The sequence below is a fragment of the Vipera ursinii genome, assembly GCF_947247035.1.
Source record: "Vipera ursinii genome assembly, chromosome: Z".
NCBI classification, from domain to species: Eukaryota; Metazoa; Chordata; class Lepidosauria; order Squamata; family Viperidae; genus Vipera; species Vipera ursinii.
The window spans coordinates 17,448,692-17,471,494 of record NC_139517.1 but is presented as its reverse complement, the minus strand read 5'-3'; the positions used below and the strand labels follow the sequence as shown (position 1 = coordinate 17,471,494).

The window sequence follows — 22,803 nt, the reverse complement described above, 5'->3', positions numbered from 1 at the left end:
AAAGGTGGCGTAACGAGGACACTTTGGAGCAAATCTTACAGGAACGAGAGCCTGCAATTCAGGTCTTACAAGAGCAGTTTGAGTCTTGCGTATTACAAATTGTAGAATTCTCAGAAGGAACTCAAGAAATGGCAGCATAGTTTTTCCAAGAGTGAAAAAACTGCACCCACACAACTTGGAACTTTCTTTTTTTTTTCTTAGTGCGAGAGGAAGAGGAGGAAATTTAAATTACGTTTTGGGAATATGCTGTAGATATATAAGAAAACTCCTCTAATATGGATTCTGGTGGGGAGATTTTGTAGGCAATTGCTGCAGGGTGGACACAGAGTAGGCCAACATTCAAAGATTAAGGCTTATCTGTTACAGCATGGCTGATTTATCCACAATGCTGAAATGAGGGGGGGGGGAGAGAAACTGTCAACAGGAAAACAAAGCAGTGATACAGAATTCCCTATGTCTCTTTAAAAAATGGCTTCTCCAAGGACAGCTAAGGCTTAGGCTGACCCCCTAAGCTGTAGATTCTCCCACTTCTTAACTGAAAGGAAGTATTTTATTTTTATTTATTTTAATTCCATTTATATCCCGCCCTTCTCTGAAGACTCAGGGCGGCTTACAAGTGATGATAGAATCTAGCTGTTTCTAATTCTACCAATGCAGCTGGTGCTCGGGCCTGTGAGAAAGATCTCCTCTTTCCACAGGTTGCAAAATGGTGTTTAAACACCCTAGGGAAAAATGGCTAGAAAGGGCAGAATCCAATGGGAAGAGAACGAGGAGAGACCTGACAACCAAGTGAGCGGTGACTGTGCACAGGGAGGGGATGGAATAAGAAGAATCAAGGTGAAAACTTTTAGAGGGGCCAATCCAGGATTCACGCTGGCATGTACCAAATTCTAATCAAGAGGTTTAAAGTCTTATTGACAAATTGGTGGAAGATTCCAAATTAACCATGGGTGGTTCTGGCGAGGTGATGCAAACATGGATTGGCCAACGGATCGCAAAAGCCTTTTCTGCTTTTTCATGTGGACTACCCAGTTAAGTTCTCTTGAGGGGATTAGCTAAAAAAAGTCATTGGGGGGGGGGAGGGCAGTAGATCCGGCACTTGATAAAATGCAAAAGTGTTCCATCCTGACAGGGAAAAAAAAAAAAAAAGAGAGAGAGAGAGACTGTGCATCTCACAAATTCCACCTCACACGCTCCTGTCCTAACCTTTACAGTTAGCAAAGCCCATGGTGCCTGTTTGAAGCAAGCCCATTTTAACCACCCTGTGCGATGCTTCTAGTAGTCACGTCTACCTCCCTGTGGATCAAACATGTGGATGGAGGGAAGGAGGGAAGCGTGCTTGCAAGTGGGAAATTCCACGGTCGTGAGAAAGGGTTTGCTCCCCGCCCACCTGGCACTCCCCCCCCACCCTCCATCAGAAGACTTCTGATATGATTCAAGCATCAATTTTAATTGCATCAAAGACAGGTTTACTCAGTGCAGCAGTGTGTATGAATGCATATCGAGGAAAGGGAATGCAGGGGGAGAGGCCTTGGGCCAAAGGTTGCTGCCCCTTGCCAGAGTAAGGGGGGAAGGAGGGGGGAAAACACAGTTGCTGAGATTCCCAAACGATGTGCCAGAAGGGGGATGATGTTGCGACCCTCGTACACACATCCGTTTCTCTCACAGGTGCTTGTTGGAACCAGACTCTTCTGTGATTGCTGGGGGGGGAGGGGAGAGAGGGCGGGGCCCTTTCGTTGCCCCTTGCTGCTTTCTCTTCTGCCCCCCCCGCCTGCCCATAGGGGTGAAGGCACCGGAAGGACTGGGGACAGTCCCTGGCAAATAGACCGATCGAGCAAGCAGCCGTGGTTCTTTCCCAGTGACGAGACCCACCGAGTGCCTTTATCTGGGGAGGAATGAAAAGAGAGAATGGTTAGCTTTTTTTTTTTGCCTCTCGGTTTCATAGCGTGTCGTGCAGGTATTGGGCGACATAATCCAAACGTTTTGTATCTGAATGTCAACTTGCGTTCTACAAAACAAGCTTCTAGCCTAAGTGACTTTAGCATCTTTTTGTAAAGCCAGCAGCCCCTAGGTCAGTGGTGGCGAACCTATGGCACGCGTGCTGGGGGAGGCACTCAGAGCCCTCTTTGTGGGCACGCGCGCCTTGCTCTTTGGCTAAGTTTTCGCAGGAAAAAGCCATTTCTCAAGCCGGTTCCTAGCCAAAACAAGCTTCTGGAGCAAGCCTGCTGTTTTCAGCTTTGAATTATCTCAAATCTGACACCAGAAACAGACTAATAAATGACCTGAGTGCTGCATGTGTTGCTCTCAAACTTACAAAGTATAAGCCAAGGTTAGACAAATTATCAGCATGCATACAACAGCAAAAATCACATTAACTGTTCAAAAGCATGCCAAGTGCAAACTTTTACCTTTCAGTAAAAAGTTGTTGGTATCATTCAAAGCTTTGTTATTGTGTTTTTCTTTTAAGACAAAAGATGTTAATGTATGAGTTTTTTTTCTAAACTAAAACCTCAGTATTCAGATCAAATTGCCATGTTGGCACTTTGCGATAAAGAAGTGGGTTTTGGGTTGCAGTTTGGGCACTCAGTCTTTAAAAGGTTCGCCATCACTGCCCTAGGTGCAGACAAGATGGGTGAACTAAGAGGCCTGCCGATCAACACAAAAGATGGCTGACATCATGCAAGGTTGGAAAACAGAATCAAACGGCACAGACAGCGTTTTGCTTCAATTATTAGAAAGTAAGATAAAAGAGTTATGTAGGGCAATGGAAGTCCCATCCTGATTAATGGGGTCTTCGTGGAATTTTCCTCTTTGACTTCAAAGACCCTGCTAAGCATGGCAACCTAGGTAACTCCCAGTTGTTCTTTATAACCTTTAATAGCTACATTTTTTTTCCTTTTAAAGTCAAGTTACGGTAACCAACTATTAAAGAAGACACTTAAACTACTAGTAATTTCTCTAACAACATGGAAGCTGTAAAATACTGCATAGGTAGTCCTCAACTAGACCATTCATGTAGCAACTGTTTGAAGTTATGATAGTGCCAAAAAAAGTGACTTACAATCAGTCCTTGTACTAATGACAGTCACACCATTCCAGGGTCAATGGGATCACCATTTGTAATCTTTCCAGCTAGCTTCTGACAAGCAAAGTCAATGAGGGAAGCCAGATTCACTGAATAACTGGGGCAAAAAAGGTTATAAAACTGGGTACTGTCATGTGATAATAGTAGTTATTTCATAACTAAGCAATAGTGCTTAGTGACATGGGTTCTCATCCCAATTGTGGCCGTAAGTTGAGGACTGCACAACTATATACAGTTGTGGAGGCAAGTCATAAAAGAACTATAATGACCAGGAAGGGAATATGTCTCTAACAGATTTAAAAAAAATCTTAATTTTGTAATTATTATTTTAAGAAAAATATAAACAAGTGAAAAGAGAAACATAACATTTTGGTCGTGAAGAGATCCAAAGCTTTGGAAGCATCATCCAATGAAATAATTTGCAGTGGGATTTTAAAAGACAGAAAGAAAAGCATTTGATTGTTACAACAGGTAGTTTCCAAAAGGAAAATGTAAATGACTAGTTTTACTGCTAGTAAAACACTGCTAGGAAAGAAATGCCGCTAAAAATTACCTATCTCAATTATATAAAAATGTGTTTATCCTCCTCAGACAACTTTTTATGACTAAATTATTTTCTGACCAAATAGCAATGACCCAATCTCCAGAAGAAAAAAAAAAAGTTGGGCACGTCACTATGAGATGATACTAGACACAATCTGTTCGGCCTAATAGTAAGGATTCTTGTTATATATTGATCATTTCCCCCCGCAAATGTCAATATTTGCATGCTTAGGTTGGTACTGAATAATACTTTGGTATGCATTCCTTTGTAATACTATTGCTTTACGTTTGTCAAAATAAAAACCATGGGTTGCAGCTGTGTCCAATGGGTTAACTTTTTTTTTTAAAAAAAGGTTCTACTGAGAAAATCCTATTTTCATCATTCTGCAGAACTATCAGGTTTGAGACTCTGGCTCCACTTATGTAAGTGATTCTGCAACTCATTGCGACATAATTAGACACTGCTCTCTCCAATCCTCCTAGTTTTGCATTTCCCAATGTGATTACAGTGTCTCTGCAAGTGACTGGGAATACGATACTAAGAGCTTTGTATTTTTCAATTTCTTTATCCATTCGCTGATCTGAGATGCAATATGCAATGAATATTTCATGCAGAAAACTCTGTTCAGATGTCCCAGAGTTTGTTGATTATAGGGCATGTGAAAAGGCTGCTTTTCTCCTCATCGCTTGCTATCTGCTGCAAAACCAGCACTAAAATGGGCAGAATTTCTGGTTCAGAATAATTACTGGGGTTTGTTTTTCTTTAAGCTTCAAAAGCAGAAGAAAATAAAAATAGGAGGATTAGGGGGAAGAGACAGGAAACGGTTTGTGTCCACACTACAGTATTCTGTGATTGAAGACTTCCAGAAAACCTTTGCCCGACAGCCTGTTTCCAACTACAGCTAACTTCCACCCTTGCTGCTTTCTAATGAATAATTTGAGATTGCCTTCTTGCAACCATCAAATCCTTCATCTGTGACATACTAATACTTCTTCTGTGACATACTAATCCCTACAATGTTTTACCTGGCTGCCGATGGCTGCTGTTGCTCTATCTGTGGGTTGCTGTGCTCAGGTTGTGGAGTCTCTTTTGTCCCCTGAAGTGGCTGGGTCTGGCTGGAATCAGAGGTAGATGGGGGAGGCTTTTTTGTGCTGTTGAAGAAGGCGGGGGAAGGCAGGGAAAGAAAAACTCATCTTAGCACTGTGGTATGGATTGCTTTTATATTCACAGTTCCAAACTATGATTATACAGTATTGGATTTATCCAAACAATGATTAAACAATGGATCTGCAGAAGGCACCCTAGAGAGAAGAAGCGGCCATTTTTTCTTATTTTAGTTTTTTAATGGCTAAGTAAAGGTAAAGGTTCCCCCGCACTTGCGTGCTAGTCGTTTCCGAGTCTAGGGGCCGGTGCTCATCTCCGTTTCAAAGCCGAAGAGCCAGTGCTTGTCCGAGGATGTCTCCGTGGTCATGTGGCCGGCATGACTAGACGCCAAAGGCGCACAGAACGCCGTCACCTTCCCACCGTAGTGGTCCCTATTTTTCTACTTGCATTTTTACGTGCTTTCGAACTGCTAGGTTGGCAGAAGCTGGGATGAGTAACAGGCGCTCACTCTGTTACGCGGCACTCGGGATTCGACCCGCCAAACTGCCGACCTTCTGATCGGCTCAGCGTCCTAACCCACTGAGCCACCGCGTCCCTTTTTAATGGCTACGATTTCACATTTCACATTTTTATTTTTCAAATCAAGTCTCTCTCAAATTGCCCATTCCCCAGCTCTTCATTTTGCCACGGTCATCGGTTCTGCTTTTCAGGGCCGTTTTCGGTCTTCCGTTTTTCCCCCCCACCAGTAGGATTTCCTTTCTGATTCCAAGTATTCATCAAGTCTGACTCTGCTTAGGTTTTTGAGTTCAGCCAAGGTTAGTCAGGTGCCGCCCACTAGTTGGGCCCTCTTCTTATTATACACCTGGCCATATCGGAAGGAGTTTTCATTACAGCCAGTGCATACTTGCAGACCAGATAATTCATCTTTTAACAATCCCTCAGACAAACACACACGTCAGTGGCATCACAGATTCACATTTCAGCATTTTACCTGGCTGCTGTTGTCATTGTAGAAGAGTTCGGTGGGTTCCCCTCTTCTGGAGGGCCTGTGTCTGGGGTGGGAGGATCCTGTGGAACACTTGAGACTGCTAGAAAAGAGGGGTGGGGTGGGGGGAAGACCAAGCAATCAGATCTAGATATGGGGTGGGAAACACATGATCTGTACAGAGGAAAATGACAGTTCTAGAGGGAAAGCTAAGACTTACCCAGCTACCATCTTTGCCAGGGGTAGGCAATCTTGGCTCTTTTATGACTCGTGGACTTCAACTCCCAGCATTCCTGAGCCAGCATGGCTCAGCTTGGAAATCTCTCCCTTTCCCCTCAGCGTGGCTGGCTCAGGAATTCTGGGAGTTGAAGTCCACCAGTCATAAAAGAGCCAAGGTTGCCTACCCCTGCTCTATACCAAACCTTCCTTTCCACAGTGTTATTATTTCTGAGGCTTTGAGGACACAGTAACTGTCTGCCCAACCCCCACTTGCTCCCTCTCCTATTAATATGGTCAGCCCAGGGAAGGGGAGCCAGTGGCTCTTCAAAAGTGATCGGGTTCCAATTCCTGTCAGCTACAAAGATAGTGGATGCTGAATAGTAGTCCAGCATGGGGCATCCAGAACATCCAACATGGGGGTGGGAGAAGAGAACCAAGGATGATCTAAACATGCCGTAATCACAGGTGGATGGACTGTACAGGTTGAATATTCAAGGAAGCTTTTGGGAACACAAGGCAGGAGACTCCTCCCAGTCATGCTTGTGAACTCCATGGGGAAGTGGTGTTGTGACTCAGGGCCAGCCTGTGGGTCCGACAGCCGGCTCCGATGTATCGGATGACTCAGATGTGGGGGAGGAGGGAAACGAACCGGCTGATGATGATTTGGAGGCTTTGCAGAGTCCTCAGCCGGGGACCTCTTCTCAGCTGTGTGAGCCCGAGAGTGCGGAGGATGATGACCCACAGCTGGCCCTGTTCAAGGACGCCCGACGCAGGAGGCAGTCGAGCAGGAACAAACAAAGAAAGGCTATGGGACTCCTCGGGAGGAGGCACAGGGAGACCACGCCCTGAGCTCTCTATAAAAGGAGTGTTTGGGGAGGGGCTGGTTGCTGAAAGCAACTTTTCCGCTTGAGAAGACAAGCTCTAGTGTTTTTGTTAACTGCGTAATTAAATCTTGGCAGAAGCCTTTTAGCCTTGGACGCTCTCCAGACTCTTCTTTTTGAACAGGGGTTGCGAGAAGAGGGCTGGTTCAGAACAAGTGGCCATGCAAAGATGTAGGAGAAGAGGTAAGTGGGAGAGGTGAGAGAGGCAGGTAATACAGGCTTTGTGTACAGGATCAGAATGATGGGCTTGAATAAAATAGGCTGAACTCCTTACCCAGATACAGAATGAACGGTATTCCACCGGATAGGTATGTTGCTCTTACAGCTTAACTAGCTGTTGCCTACAGACTCCCGAAGGCTCCAGGGTCCCCAGATTAACCACCTCAAAAATCAAAGTTCTCACATGGGTCCTAGGAGTTTCTACAAAATGGATCCACTACTCTCAAGCACTGTTCCTTTATTGCTGAATTGATTTCATTTTGATGTGGCATGTTGTTGCTCCCTTATAGTATTTGTGGAAACCGCTTTCAGAGGGGACAGACATCTGGCAGTGTTGAATGTAAATAAGTATGTGGGTCTGTATGTGTGCAGGAGTGAAAAGGGAAGAAGTGGTGGACCACAAAGTCCGGAAAAAGCCGAGACGGTCTTAGGGAAGACAAGACTATTGGCAAGGGCAAGATGGCCCTCCTGTGGTAGCTGCTGGAATGGAAGGATGAACAAGGCAAAGAGGAAAGAGGAAGAAACAGACCCCATGTTTTTGGGTCCGAGCCTTGACGGGGGAAAAAAAAAGTTCCTTCTGACAGGCTGCTATATGGCAACTGTTCGGGATGCCACACTACTCTGTACCACTGCCAGGAAGCAAGGATTCCACTCAGCACTGGGGAGTATCAGCCAGGAGGTACACAACCATTATGGTTGATAACACTTTTTTATCCACAGGATAGGAAATTATAGGAGTCGTTTTATATTAAGACATCGCCTCTGGGCTACCATACCTAGGACTTAGCAAATCTGATTCAGTTTCTATTATAATGTGTATTATGCTAATTACTGCATTAACTTGCAGAAATTACGTGTGCAATTTTCATTAGAGCACACAAAGAGCTATGCTGAATGAGAGTATTTAATCCAGGATTCAGTTTTCACAGCCCTCAATGGAAGCCCACAAGTAAGCCATAGACCAGAAAATCAACTCTAGGAAAGCTAAAGCTACTTTTACTGGGATCAATTATAACCACAAAATCTTGTGAGTCCCCCCTCTTTGTTGTATGTCAATAGGGAGGCATCTATCTGAGCCACTTCTGATTGTTAACTTGCTGTTCTAGACTTAAAAATTCTTTCAGCCTAGATAATTATCTAGACCCATGCCAATCGGGTTTCAGACCCGGGTACTGCACGGAGACGGCATTGGTCACTCTGGTGAATGATCTCTGAAGGGCCCGGGACAGGGGATATTGCTCTGTCCTAGTCCTATTAGACCTCTCAGCGGCTTTCGATACCATCGACCATGGTATCCTGCTGCAGCGTCTCGGGATTGGGAGTGGGAGGCACGGTTCTTCAGTGGTTCTCCTCCTATCTCATGGGACGTTCGCAGTCGGTATTAGCAGGGGGGCAGAGGTCGACCTCGAGGCCTCTCGCTTGTGGAGTTCCTCAGGGGCCGGTCCTCTTGCCTCTCCTGTTCAACATCTACATGAAACCGCTGGGTGAGATCATTCGTGGTTTTGGAGTTGGGTATCATCAGTATGCTGATGATACCCAGCTTTTTATTTCGACCCCAAATCACCCCAGTGATGCCCTCGACTTGATGTCCCGTTGCCTGGAAGCGGTTCGGGTCTGGATGGGGAGGAACAGGCTTCAACTCAACCCTGACAAGACTGAGTGGCTGTGCGTACCGGCATCTCGGGATATTCAGAACATTCCATCTCTTTCTATGGGGGATGAGTTATTACCCCCCGTAGATAGGGCTTGCAACTTGGGAGTCCTCTTAGATTCACAGCTTTCTTTGGAAGACCACTTAACAACTGTGACTAGGGGGGCCTTCGCCCAGGTTCGCCTGGTGCGCCAGTTGCGGCCCTATCTAGACCGGGATGCCCTGCGTACGGTCACTCATGCGCTCGTGACCTCTCGTTTAGACTACTGCAATGCTCTCTACATGGGGCTGCCCTTGAGGACCACTCGGAGGCTCCAACTGGTACAGAATGCAGCCGCGAGAGTTGTGTTGGGAGTCTCCCGATACTCCCATGTTACACCTCTGCTCCGTGAGCTGCATTGGCTCCAGTTGTCTTCCGGGTGAGATTCAAGGTTCTGGTAATGGTTTTCAAAACCCTACATGGCATGGGTCCGGAGTACCTTAGGGATCACCTGCTGCCGGCGTCAACTTCCCTCCGCCCTGTGCGTTCCCACAGAGAGGGCCTCCTCAGGGTGCCACCGGTCAGAGAATGTCGTCTGGTAGCCTCCAGGGGGAGGTCCTTCTCTGTGGGTGCCCCGGATTTATGGAATTGTTTGCCGGTTGAGCTCCGGATGGCGCCCGACCTTCGCTCCTTCCGACGCGATCTGAAGACTTATTTATTCGAACAAGCCGGCCTGGCCTGATGGGGGATGGGTTTGGGTTTTATTGTCGTTTTAAATGTATTTTAATCTACTGTTGTAACTTGGGCATCTTGTTTAATTCTTGTTTAATTTTTGTATTCTTGTACTTTTATATGTTTGCCCTGTTCACCGCCCTGAGTCCTTCGGGAGAAGGGCGGTATACAAATAAAATTAATAATAATAATAATAATAATAATAATAATAATAATAATAATAATAATAATAATAATAATAATAATAATAGTTCCTGAATATTTCTGACAAAGTCATTTTCCTTATTCTCTACACATTTAAGATTGCTCATCTCCGTTTCAAAGCCGAAGAGCCAGCGCTTGTCCGAGGACGTCTCCGTGGTCATGTGGCCGGCATGACTAGACGCCAAAGGCGCACGGAACGCTGTTACCTTCCCACCGTGGTGGTCCCTATTTTTCTACTTGCATTTTTTACGTGCTTTCGAACTGCTAGGTTGGCAGAAGCTGGGACGAGTAACAGGCGCTCACTCTGCTACGCGGCACTTGGGATTCGATATATATATATATATATATGGATCCTTGGTTTTTCGGGTTTTTCCCCGCGTAGAACTAAAGGTGTGGGCGCAACGTTTCGACGGAGTCCCATCCGTCATCATCAGGCTTTAGCTTCCTTCTTCTGGGAGAAGCATGTTCTGTGGAGGTGTGCTCTGATTGGATAGGGGACCAAGTGTGTTCTGATTGGGTGGGAGTGTGTTTTGAATGGTGGGTGTGTTCTGATTGGGTGGGGTGGGGGTGTTCTGAGTGGATGGGCTGGTCTCAGCTGCCAGCTCCAGAACTGAGCTGGTGAGTTGTGCTGCTTTTGTTCGGCTTCGTGTTTGTGGTGGTGCCATGTTTTTATAGTGGGTGTCAGTTTGCTTATTGTGTGGTTTGGAGGGGTTTAAAGTGGCTGATGTTGCAGCTGTAGTTAGGTTTCTGTTTTGTGGTTGTGTGTCTTTATCGTTGTGGGTTTGGATTTGGTTTTTGAATGGTTGTGTGGTGGTGATGTCATGTCCGTCGAAACGTTGCGCCCACACCTTTAGTTCTACCCGGGGAAAAACCCGAAAAACCAAGGATCCACATACAGGCACCCGCGAAAACCTCAGAAAACAAATATATATATATATATATATATATATATATATATATATATATATATATATATATATATATATATATATATATATATATATATATATATATACACACACACACACACACACACATACATACATACATACATACACACTGTTTCAGCCTAACCCAAGGCCATCCACAGGCAGTGGTCACAGTAGTGACAGCTCGTATTTGTGTTTTTTTTGATTGCTAACAAAGAATTAAAGGGAAACTGATTTGATCATTTCAAACTTATTTGTTCTCATCAGTCAGCCATACCCTTCTGAGATTCGAACCTGGCTTTACACAAATATATATATATTATATATTATATATATTTATTAAATTTTTATACCGCCCTTCTCCCGAAGGACTCAGGGCAGTGTACAGGGCAATAAATATCAAAATACAAAATACAAAAGTTAAAAAAGATTAAATAATTATGCCCGATATAATACAATAGTTAAAAGCTATGTTAAAACCCAAACCCAAACCCCAAACCCATCAGACCAGGCCGGCTTGTTCAAATAAATAGGTTTTTAGATTGCATCGGAAGGAGCGAAGGTCGGGGGCCATCCGGAGCTCAACCGGCAAGCGGTTCCACAGGTCTGGCGCGCCCACAGAGAACGCCCTCCCCCTGGGGACCACCAGTCGACATTCTCTGATCGGAGGCACCCTGAGGAGGCCCTCTAATATGAGCTGTCACTGCTGTGACTACTGCCTGTGGATGGCCTTGGGTTAGGCTGAAACAGGAAATAAGATTTGTCCCATGTTTGGGGCCTAGCAAGGTATTCTAAATACTTAACACTTAACATACACACACACACACATCACTGTCCATTTTGAACACATAGTGGACATTTTTATCTTTCATCACAACTAATATGCAATATATAGTATTTGATGCTGGAGGTAATATTATGATTAGGAACTGTTGGGAACTTTATACACAGTAGCAGTCTAAATTGCCAACTAAGGCTACATTTGTGATAGCAAATTCCATAGTGTCATTATGGTGCATGTGAAGACAATAATAATATTTGTTAATATTTGCTCTGATCTTCCCAACGTTCAGGTTTGTTGGATTATCCCATAGTTTTAGTATTATGGAAAACGACATCAATTTTCTCAATACACTTTAGAATGCCCTCCCTGGAGACAATTTTTCATAAACTAAAAGTCTCCAAACTAAAATCTTCCTGAGTATTTCTCTATTTTTATTTTTTGTGTGTGTTTTCCAGCTCAGTTGACAGAAGGATAACAAAAACCCTGTAAACTGCTGATTTGTAGAAAAATAATACGATAGGTTGACTGAATGTCACTGTTGGTTTTGTTCAGATTCTTATTCTCCTGGGACTGTTAGCTTTGATCACTTCAACACCAGCCTTTATATTTATCCCTCCGGTGAAAATTCATATGCACTCATTTTTGTCCCAGTATGTACTTTTCCCTAGGGTATTCTATGACATAATTTTGTATGAATAAAGCACATTGATTTCTGGACACAATAAAACCGTTTCTGAAGAATCAGTGATGCTCACCTTCTGCTTGGGACCCATTGTTTTGTGCCACTTCCTGAGAGAGGATGGCTGGCTCTGTGAGTACTTTAGAACTAGCAAAACAAAATAATAATTGACAAAATTACCATCAGTCAATTGCAAAATGTTTTCCTTGGAACAGCTTATATATCCTAAGATGATGTCTTTAATATTATTAACCACAACATCTGCCTATCCACTGTCCTTGAGAAGGACTTGATAGGTGGATATAAAAATGCCAGATCTAAATATCTAGCTGACTTTGCAACCAAACAAGAAGAAAAAAGTCCCCAAATTCCCTCTTTTGATGCTTTAAAATGACTGTGTAGGCTCTAGTCTGAGCCACTGAATTTGTTGTTTCTCCTCCAAGCTCCTCTTCTCATCACATCCAATTCTGTTTGCCCGACACCCACTAGCAGAAATGAGCAAACTCTGATCAATGACATTCAGCTTCCAGCACACTTCTTGATTCTATCATCAAAACTTGATGGCAAAATGATGTTGCCCAGCAGTGCAACTATAGTGTGTGTGTGTGTGTGTGTGTGTGTGTGTGTGTGTGCGCGCGTGTGTACGTGCAGGACAGTGATGGCGAATCTTTTAGAGACCAAGTGCCCGAACTGCAACCCAAAACCCACTTATTGCCGGGTGCCAGGTGGGCATGGCCCACTGGGTGGGCATGGCCGTGGTGGTCATGGCAGATTGAGTGGGTGTGTCCCAGGTGGGCGTGGTCACCTCAATGTTGCTCTTGGGGAGGGACACCTGTGGGGGGTGGGCAGGGATGGAGGAAATCCAGGGGGTCTCTGGCAGGCGGGATGGTAGGCAGGAGGCTCGTCCTGCGGGGTGTGGCGAGGTAGGGCAGGGGTGCCATGGCCACGGGGCAAGGCAAGGGCTGGGGTGGCTGCTGCCTGACACCATCGGCCCCCGCACACAGAGGCCAGCGAGCGCATAGGGGCCAACTGTGTCCATCAGCAGCCACATCCTGCCAGCCCCTCAACCAGCGCACTCTGGGGCTCCGCAGCCCGTCGCCAGCAGTTCAAAGAAGCCGCCTCTGAGATGTCTGGCCAACAGCTGAGGAGGCGATGCAGTGAGTCGTGCCCAAGAAAAGGAGAGCATGCGAGGCCAGGAGGGACGGGACGGGGGGAGAGGGAAACCAGCTGTGCCGGGATGCATCCGGCCACGTGGGACCTTGGCGAGTTAGCAGGCGGCTGGTTGAAGAGGGACGGTTGCCATCTCCGGGGCATGGCGAGCGTGCCCACAGCGAGGGCTCTGAGTGCCGCCTTTGGCACGCATGCCACAGGTTCGCCACCACTGGGTGTAGGGGGATAAGAAACAGGATAATTAAGCCCCTGTAAGATTTATCCATTTTACCCCTTAATATCCATTATGCTTCCAACACATGCACACAAAAGGGCCTGAAAGCCCCAGTCCCTGAAATACATGATCCTAAAAGTCTAATTGATGTTCTCTTCAGCTGCCCCCCCCCAAATGACTAAACATTTAAGTATTCCAAAGCCTCACCTCTCTTGCTGTACAGTGGGTTCTGGAAAAGAGGCCCAATTCTCATCTTTGCCAGAGCAGGAGGCACCTGAGTTAGGTTGGTCCCACACTGCTGCTCCTGTATCAGCTACCACCAGTTGTGAGGATTTTGTAGACTTTGCGGACAGATCAGACCTGTCGGCCCAGGTAGGATCTAGGGAAGACCATATTTGCACAGGAGATATTTATCCGGTGCTAGAACATACTACAGGAGATAATTAGCTCTATTGTTCCTGTAACTGTTATTAATAGTCTCCCCCAATCTATGGCTCACCAGATGTGCTGGGATGACACAACTCAATATTCTGAACTTACCATGATTATTGGATGAATATGTTGGGACTTGGAAGTCTTAACACATCAGGAGAGCAGATGGTTGGGGAAAGCTGGGTGTAATCCTAACATAATTGCCCATTTCTCTTTGGCATAAGGAAAATGAAGGTTTCCTCAATTGATCAAATGTAAGTCAAAGTATATGGATACAGAGTAGGATGAAAGCCCAAATCACACCAAGTTTGCTCTAAAGTCCAATTTTGTCTTGATCCTTTAATCATGAATTTCTGTGCTATTATGGTTTCTTTTATCACAAAATAGCAAAAACAGAAGGTGTATTTCGAAAGAAGAGTTCCAAGACACACAATTCTGTGCAAATAATTTAACAAACTGGGCTATTTGGCAAGATCTTGGTATAAATCAAATCTTGATGCAATGTGGGAAGAGGCATTTTTTTATTCAGCATTTCCTTACATTGTTATTCTTTCTTCAATTGTACTAATAATGTCCAGAGATTGAGAAAAAGATGTTCAGACCTAATCCAGATTAGCTTTTCCCAAGAAAAGAGCCAATTATTTTTATGGCAAAAGACTTTTACTTTCAAAAAAATTATTTCCTAGCCATGAAATAAATAAAGGTGAAAAAATGTGGTACTCCTGTGGTTGCTAAATATCAATTCCCAGCAACCCTGGGAAACATGACCAAAGGTGAGGAGGATGGTAGCTTAAGTTCAACAATATTTTCAGGGGGAAAACTTCATAAATGGGGTGATTTGACAATATACTATGGTGAAAGCCTCACTTTGGTAGCTTTCCAAGGAATGTTATAATTTTTCCTTTATTGTGCCATAATGTCACTTTTCCTCTAATACTAGTGTTATTAGATCCAGTTGTCCCTCCTTTTTTTCATTTGTAATATACTCATCATGCACTCATCTGTAATGAGTATTGTATAAGAAGCAGGTGGCTATAACTGGTAAACTTAGAAGTTTCACTCCCAAGAGTTTTAAACCAGAATTAAGCTACATTCCTGAGGAAAGAGATTAAAAGAGAGAGGGTGACAGTCCTAAGGATTCAGCTAGAACACTGCAAATCAGCAGAGTTGCGTGGAAGAACATGTGAGAATGACGCTCTCTGCCACTGTCAAGTATATGTCTTATGACTTAAGTAACAGCATCTTCAGTCAGCCAAAGAAAGTGATTGACAGAAGAATCACTGAAATTGTAAGAACCAAGTAGCTAGTTTGGCTAGGATAATACTCCTTGAAAATAACATAAAATTGTAAATCTTAGCAAAAGTGAACAACTATTAAAAAAAATCAAACCTAGGTGTTTTCTATAAAATTATCTGGCAAAAAATATTTCAAAACCTAATTTATTTATTAAATTTCTACGCCACTCATCTTTCCTACAAGGCGAGCCTTAGCCAAGCTGAAACACTGTTTATTAATGACAAGCATGTTATTTTATTCAGTGTAGAGTAACGCTCATTTCAGAATTCACTTTTAAAGGGGACAAAGGCTATTTCATTCTTGTTCCTACCATGGACTGCTCCTATTTAGATCTTTTCCTCTATTCCGTGCTGGCTCAGGAATTCTGGGAGTTGAAGTCCACAAGTCATAAAAGAGCCAAGGTTGCCTACCCCTGCTCTATTCCATTAGGCCTCATTACCAAAATAAGCAGAACAGTTTCAAATCAGGAAGAGAATCGCTGGCGGCAGCAGCAACAGGAACAATGCCACCTTGCTTCCTAGGGGAATTTATTGCCCATTATTAAAGGATGCCCAAACAAGCAGACAGCAGCTTGGATCTGTTTCGCCACTCGTCCACCAACCCCACCAACCCAGTCTCTTGAGTTCTGACCTCCTAATGTTCTTTCCGCTTCTGTTTGTTCGCCACAGCCATTGCTGACAGGGACGGCCTCTCCATCTCCCCCGCCAGGATCTTCTTCCTCGCCCCCTTCACCTTCTGAGTCTTCGCTATCTTCACTATCTGTGCTACCAAGTCTTCTGCAAAAGGGAGAGAAAATGGAATAAAGTAGAGTTATTACCCACTTGCCTATATAAGCAGTTTCCATTCCAGTGGACTCCTTTTTTCTGCAGCTGTACATCACAATTTGCGTTCAGTTTGGTGTTGGTTTAATCTATGTGGGCTAGTCTGCTAAGGCTTGCTTAAGCAGTCATGGCTTAATTCCATGTATAAATATAGCCACAGAATCAAGCTACTGGTCCACCCAACTGTAACATACCAATTTCCTCCTCTAAATTCCACTAAGAGAGCCTTTCAGCAATTAGAATGGCTGAACTCTATAAGCAATTCAGGCCTGCCGGTCTGATAGCATCGTCACACTATCAGTCCTAGTCTTTATGACGCTCGGGAGCCCAAATTTGATTTCGAAAATGAAAATGCACCTCCCTAGATATAAACATAAAATTTATTTATTTATTTATTAAACCAATTTGAATGGTCACCCAAAGTCACTGAAGCAGGTGACTTTGGGCTGCCTACAACATTAAAAATAAAATAAAAACCCAGATGCCCTCCCATCCCCACTCCCATGGCGGCAGCAGGTTGCATGTCCCTGCTACTGCTAACAAAGAAGAAAGAATCTAACACAAAGATACCGTGTTTCAACCCAAAATCAAGTTCTAACTGGAAAATAAGCCCTAGCATGATTTTTCAGGATACTCTTTAATATAAGCCCTACCCCCGCCCCGCCCCCCCAAAATAAGCTCCAGTTAAGATCGTCAGCTAGACGGATGCATTTAGTATCGTATTTTCCCAAAATATAAGACCTAACAGGAAAATAAGCCCTAATGCATCTTTTGGAGCAAAAATGAATATAAGACCTGGTCTTATTTTGAGGAAAACATGGGTAATAACTGTTTCAGACTATTTCAGAAGGTCTAAAGCAGGGGTCTTCAAACCCGGCCCTTTGATGACTCATCCCAGAATTCCTCAGCCAGGCACGCTAGCTGAGGAATTCTGGGAGTTGAAGTCCACGAGTCATCAAAGAGCCGGGTTTGAAGACCCCTGGTCTAAAGAATTAACTGACGGAATTCAAGAAAACAGCAACAACATGAAATTCTGGAGCCAAGCACCACAAAATTGTGAGGGACAGCAAAAAGTGGTCCCAAAAGATTAATGCATGTGACAATAGGGGCAAGAGAGGAAATATTATCCAATGTAGGAAAAAGCTCAGAAAAAGTTTAAAAATTATCTTCCTTCAGTGATACAAATTGCACTTGAAAATAGGAAGCAACAAGTGCTACATTTATCAGATTAGTCATACTTGAGAAGGGGGGGGGGGAAAGGGCTTCCAAAACTGAACATCTATTTTTGCTTTTGCTTTTTTGAGTGGGGAGGAATGATATGCAGTTGGAAGTAATAAGAGCTAAAAGTCTGGATCTTGAACAGAGAAGCTGATACTGCACACTGAATCATCTTCAGCTTCAATTTCATGACTACTAAGAATTTTCTTATGTATTATTAAGCACTTTTAAGCTATGCTAAACACTCTTCATGCCATCCGCTCTAGCTTCATTCGCTCGTTCCCATTTTGCAGAAGCGGGTAGCTGACAAAGCTCCACCGTGCAAGAATGTGTGACAGGACCCAAGAAGTTCTCTTTGGGCTTGGTCTAAATACGACCCACAGTTTATTGGTAAACACGATAAAGGAAGTTTTCCCTTGGCTTGATTAATAAGGGGGACAGGGAGACAGAATGGGAAGAACACCCCTGTAAAATGGAAACCTCTTGTGGAAAACCTTCAAGGATCCTGGGAAGGAGGCTGCCTGCATGTGCCTTCAACACCCCCAGAAAGGGGGGAAAAAACAAACAAACAAAAATCTTCCCAGCAAGTCTAAAATTTCTTATCTTAGCACACTATTTTGATCCAGTTTGCATCTCTGTTTGGTTTCATTTTGCATAATTCCTCACCCGAGTCTAGTCAAAAGCTGATGATGACAGGATTGATCTAAAGAAGCAGAACATATTCATAAAAAATGAGATGTGGGGCATGCAAAGGCCACGGAACAACAGGGCAGAAACCGTCAAGGCATATGTGTGTGTGTGTGTGTGTGTGTGTGTGTGTGTGTGTGTGTGTGTGCACACATATGTACTTCGTGCAGGAGAAGCATGAACTAGCTTAAGACACAAACAAGGGAGAAGATTTAACCCTAATAAACCAAGCATAATTGTTACTCTCTGGAAATAAAAGCGTGAATTATTTAAATGCACGACAATATGCATTTAAGAAAAGAAAAAGAGGGCGGCGGGGGGAGGGGGGGGAGATAAGCAAGAGAAATCAATCCTTAGCCCAAAGGGTGGTGATGGAATCCTCCAGAAGCTAATACAATGGATTCTTCCCTACCTAACCGTCATAGACTGTGCAGTACCCGAAGTGATAGTCCTCTCCTTCTCCTGCCAGATGTCCTCCCCATCAGAGCCATCAGCCTCTTCGTCGTCATCAAATTGCTGAATTCGCTCCTTGTAGCAGATGTCGAAAAGGTTGGCGTTGGGCTGCAGGAAAAGTGGAGAGCAGAGACAAGATTAGAGCAGTGGCCAGATTTAGAAAGGAAACAGGTAATAGTTGCTGTCTTTGTTGTTATCACAAGTTGCCCTTTAATGACTCTCTCTTAAATGACTATTCAAAATTACGACAGCGCTGAACAAATGGCAGTTACAGTCGTGGCAAATCCCCCACCACCCCACCCCACCCGTCACTGAATGATTGCAGCCTATTTCTGCCACCCTCTGCTGATGTTTGCCATGCTCTTCCTCCCGCTGCTGGTGAGGCCCTGCGCGGCGGAGATAGCCACCGCCTTCGCCTGTGGAGCTGCTGCCTGCGGTGCCCCTTAGTCCTGCTCTCTCTTCCCCAGGTGGCCCCAGTGAGCAACCTTCTTCAGCAGGTGAGGCTCTGCTGCCTCAGGACCAGACATGTCCTGAGATCATAACCTCACATGGTGACCGAATCCTGGACTAGCAGTGGGAGGAGCGAGAGGGCACAGGTCATCCGAGGATGGCAGGCATTGGACAGGTCTTTTCAACCAGTGGTACGGGTACCACCTGTGGTACATTGGCACCCGGCAGGTGGTAGGCGACCATCCTTGAAAAGTGGTAGCGGAGGAGGGGAAGGAGCTGAACCGGTGGCAGCACCGCACAAGCCTGAGTGAGAGACGGCTGGAGCTGCAGGGCTGTCAAGGCTCAGCGGAAACGCCAGGATCAGCGCCAGGCTCCAGATGGAGCTCGGCACTGATCCTGGTGCTTCTGCTGAGCCCAGAAGAAGCGCCGATCAGCTGGAATGTTGCAGCATCTCCAGGGTCTTGTGATTTACATTCAGATGCTTGGCAACTGATTCATATTTATGACGGTCAGTGTCCCAGGGTCATGTGAAGTGACCAAAACCTGCTGCAACCACCCAGCACAGGGGGGGAGAATAAAAACCAAACACCCACCCCACCCCACCCCACCGCCAATCCTCAACAGAAATGCTCACAACAATGAAAACCTCGGACAGGAGGAAGAGCGCCGCCGGGCGGGCAGGCAGGTGTCTTTCTCGGCTGTGGCTTGGGGGGCACTCTTTTCAGTGCCATTGTAACTTCGAACAGTCACTAAGCGAACTGTTGTAAGTCGAGGACTACCTGTACTTCATCACTTTTTCCCTTTTTTTTTTGGTCATAAAATTTTTGACACCTTGCTAGGTGGCTGGTGGTACTCGGATGTTGCCATATCCTAAAAGTGCTACAATGGCTGAAAAGGTCGAAAAGCTCTGGCGCAGGAGTGCAAGGTGGCCAAAAGGGAAGAGATAAGGGGGAGGCAGGCAGGTGAGGGGAGTTCAACAGGAGGTGAGCGCTGCTGGGTAGTGCAGTCTTACCTGCCAAAGGAAGCTACCCAGAACCAGCTGCGGAGCAGACTCAGCAAAATTTGTGCAGGGCAAGAGAACTGTGAGGTCTTTGCCTCATGACTGCAATCGGGACTGTTGTTGCTGAGCAGCGAAGTCGCACAATATTTCGCCTCGCCACTGCTTCCGTTTAGCAATGGAAATCCCAATCCGTGCGATATTTCGCCTCACCACTGCTTCCGTTTAGCAATGGAAATCCTAATCCGGGCGATATTTCGCCTCGCCACTGCTTCCGTTTAGCAATGGAAATCCCAATCCGGGCGATATTTCGCCTCTCCACTGCTTCCGTTTAGCAATGGAAATCCCAATCCGGGCGATATTTCGCCTCGCCACTGCTTCCGTTTAGCAATGGAAATCCCAATCGGCGCGATATTTTGCCTCGCCACTGCTTCTGTTTAGCAATGGAAATCCCAATCCAAATTAGGGTCGTTAAGGGAGGACAATCAGCACAAAGTGGCAAGCAGGTCTAATATTCATTCTTCCTGTTTTCTGCCTCAACAACAACCCTTTTGAGATGGGTCAAGGAATGACACTTACGCTGTCATCATCTGCATTCAGTGAGAAGGTGATGTTGGCCGTTTTGTCAAAAGGAGCACTGAAATAAATAAAAAATAAAAGAAGGAAACTATGGTGAAGACCAGAAATCAGGATTGTATTCTTAGATGGGAACAGTACAAGCCTAGGTTTTTTTTTTTTTGGGTGGGGGGGAAACAGTGAAAGGAGGAAGCATGTACTGTGCTGTGCTAAAATGGGAATTTATTCCCCTTCTTTTTCCTAAACTCTTTTAATAAAATTTCCATTTCCAAAGTACTTTAGGAAGAGTTGAAAACATTCTACATGAATCAGTAGTTATCTCTTAATGCAGACAGGAGTCAGGGTATCCTGTCCAAGGTTACTAAAACAATTAAGTTAATAGAGAAAGGTTAGCTTTTAGTTTACTTTATGATTTCATCTTAGTTACATTACTGCTACGGGGATTCTTTCCGCCATTTAATAAATGTAACACTACTCCCAATATCATCATTCAACAGACACTCTCTCCCTCCTATGCAGAGTTCTTAGTTCTTAAATACTTCACTGTCAACTTTTTTTTTCAGAAAACTCTTGTTAATATAGTATCTGTCTTTCTGCAACTAATTTAAACTTTTCTATACGGGCCACACATTTACAGGTGTGTGTTTAATTTTTTTTCTTTTCTATATGGAATTTTCAACGCTACGCAATGTGTTTCAAACTCTGTTTACCAAAATGCCTTGCACTAGCTCAAGTTTTATTCTTTATTTTAGACATATATATATATATATATATATATATATATATATATATATATATATATATATATATATATATATAAAAGAGTTGTATTAGCTTTATTTTAGAACTGCGCATTGATTTGTGAAGGCTACTGCTTATATTAAGAAATATTTTAATAAAATAAAGATGAAGTCCCCTTTGAGTTGAAGTATGGATATAATTTACCATTACATTCTTCTGGAAACTTTTTTTTTTTTACTTTGCAACTTAAGTCTAAATTCTGGAATTTCCTCACGGTCTCTCATTTAATCAGGTCTGACCCTGCTTAGCTTATTGAGAGAAGCCAAGGTTAGCTTAGTGTGGCCACCTGCCATCGAAAGGAAAGTTGTTCAATAGATGTCACAGAACAGATTCGTATCCAAGCCCGAAGAAAGTGGCTGAAGAGCCCAAACCGTGTTCTGTCTTGTCTGACAAGCATTTGAACCAGCTTTCCAGGTCACCCGCCAACCATTGCTATAGCGTCAGATCAGTCCCGATTAATTTTAATTCTCCAGAAGCAGACAGCAAAGCCCCATTTTAAGATAATGCAAAGACTGGGCTGAGAATGGGACCTGGGTAAAATACCTCTGAGCTTTCACCTACGCACATTTCCCTAGATGAAATCTTTGTATTTATTTGAAAGGGGTGCACGTATGGAGAGATGGAAAGGAGATATGTGTGCTGTTGGCCTCATCTTTGTATTTTATTTTATTTTTTTTAAAAAGAAGAGCAGCGCATTAGCATTTACCTTTTCAACCGTTGGAAGTGAGCGCTGTGGGCCACATAGGCAGAAAAAGAGAAAGGAGAGAAAGAAAGAGAGGCAGACACATGAGGGTCAGCAGACTTGGAGAAAGGGAGAGAAAAAAAAGCAACCCGCCTGGGCATGGAATGAGGTGCCTGCCAATAAGGTCTCCAGCTCCCCCTCTTTCAATCATTAGGTCACCCAGGTCAAACGTCATGCTGCAACTGCCACAACAAAACAAGACTGGCAAAATAGGAACGACTGGACAGTCTTGACTAAGAACATCAAATCTTTAGTGGCTAACGTGACTTGAAAAATTAAGACACCCCCCCTTTTTTCTTTTGTCTTTTTCTTTCAGGCAAGGCTCTGTCATTTGGCAAGCTGAGCAGAGCAAGCTAGAAGCCAGAGCGCCTCTGGGATGGGAGCTTTTAATTCAATAAAAATCCAATTTCCAAGTATCAAATCATTCCGGCTTCCAAAATTTGAAAGGAAACCACTCTGCTTGTGGACTTTCTCAGAGCAATTATCCACAGGTTGATGGACGAGGAGAGTCTTTGATCTGATCAAATAAAGCTCATTTTTTAATGTTCTTATAAAACGTAAGTTTAAAAAAAAACCCAAAACGTTCCCTCTTTCCCGAGAGGTCCAGAAACACAAAAGATTTCACGAAGTGGAGTCCTGGCTGTGCAAAGGCAAAGATGGAAGCATCACCACACGTCTAATCCTCTCGCGTTCTCCAAAGAAGCCAAGCAAATACTAGCTCATTAGGTCTCAATGAGATGGAATGAACACCTAGCCAGATAAGGTTTTCCCAGCTATTTTTTTTAATCTGACTACTATCATCCTTAGGGCGGCAGGGTGGCTCAAGCGGGTGGTTGAAAAGTCGGCAGCCCAGGTTTGAGATCCAGGAGCCCTGGGACAGGTTGAGCTCCTGTCCTCACCTCAGCTCCTGCCAACCTACCAGTTTGAAAGCATGCAAATGTGATCGACAG

At 44.4% G+C, this 22,803-nt stretch overlaps 1 protein-coding gene across 11 annotated transcripts in view; it reads right to left on the bottom strand.

The window, feature by feature from the left end:
• Positions 1-1,429: 1,429 nt before the first annotated feature.
• The window catches only part of PPP6R1 (protein phosphatase 6 regulatory subunit 1), a 62,854-nt gene continuing 41,480 nt past the window's right edge, over positions 1,430-22,803 (bottom strand). For 4 of the 11 annotated variants that reach the window (XM_083376555.1, XM_083376556.1, XM_083376551.1 and 1 more), the window contains 9 exons: positions 20,314-20,371; positions 18,272-18,395; positions 17,814-17,850; positions 15,739-15,884; positions 13,588-13,759; positions 12,073-12,143; positions 5,725-5,821; positions 4,655-4,780; positions 1,430-1,885 (listed from right to left, as the gene is read on the bottom strand). In XM_083376555.1, the coding sequence (XP_083232681.1) occupies positions 1,882-1,885; positions 4,655-4,780; positions 5,725-5,821; positions 12,073-12,143; positions 13,588-13,759; positions 15,739-15,884; positions 17,814-17,850; positions 18,272-18,395; positions 20,314-20,371 (835 nt within the window). In that variant the 3' untranslated portion in view covers positions 1,430-1,881. Of the gene's footprint in view, positions 1,886-4,654; positions 4,781-5,724; positions 5,822-12,072; positions 12,144-13,587; positions 13,760-15,738; positions 15,885-17,813; positions 17,851-18,246; positions 18,396-20,313; positions 20,372-22,803 lie in introns of those variants that run through there. The other 7 variants (XM_083376553.1, XR_014494123.1, XR_014494124.1 and 4 more) reach the window with 7 other exon arrangements.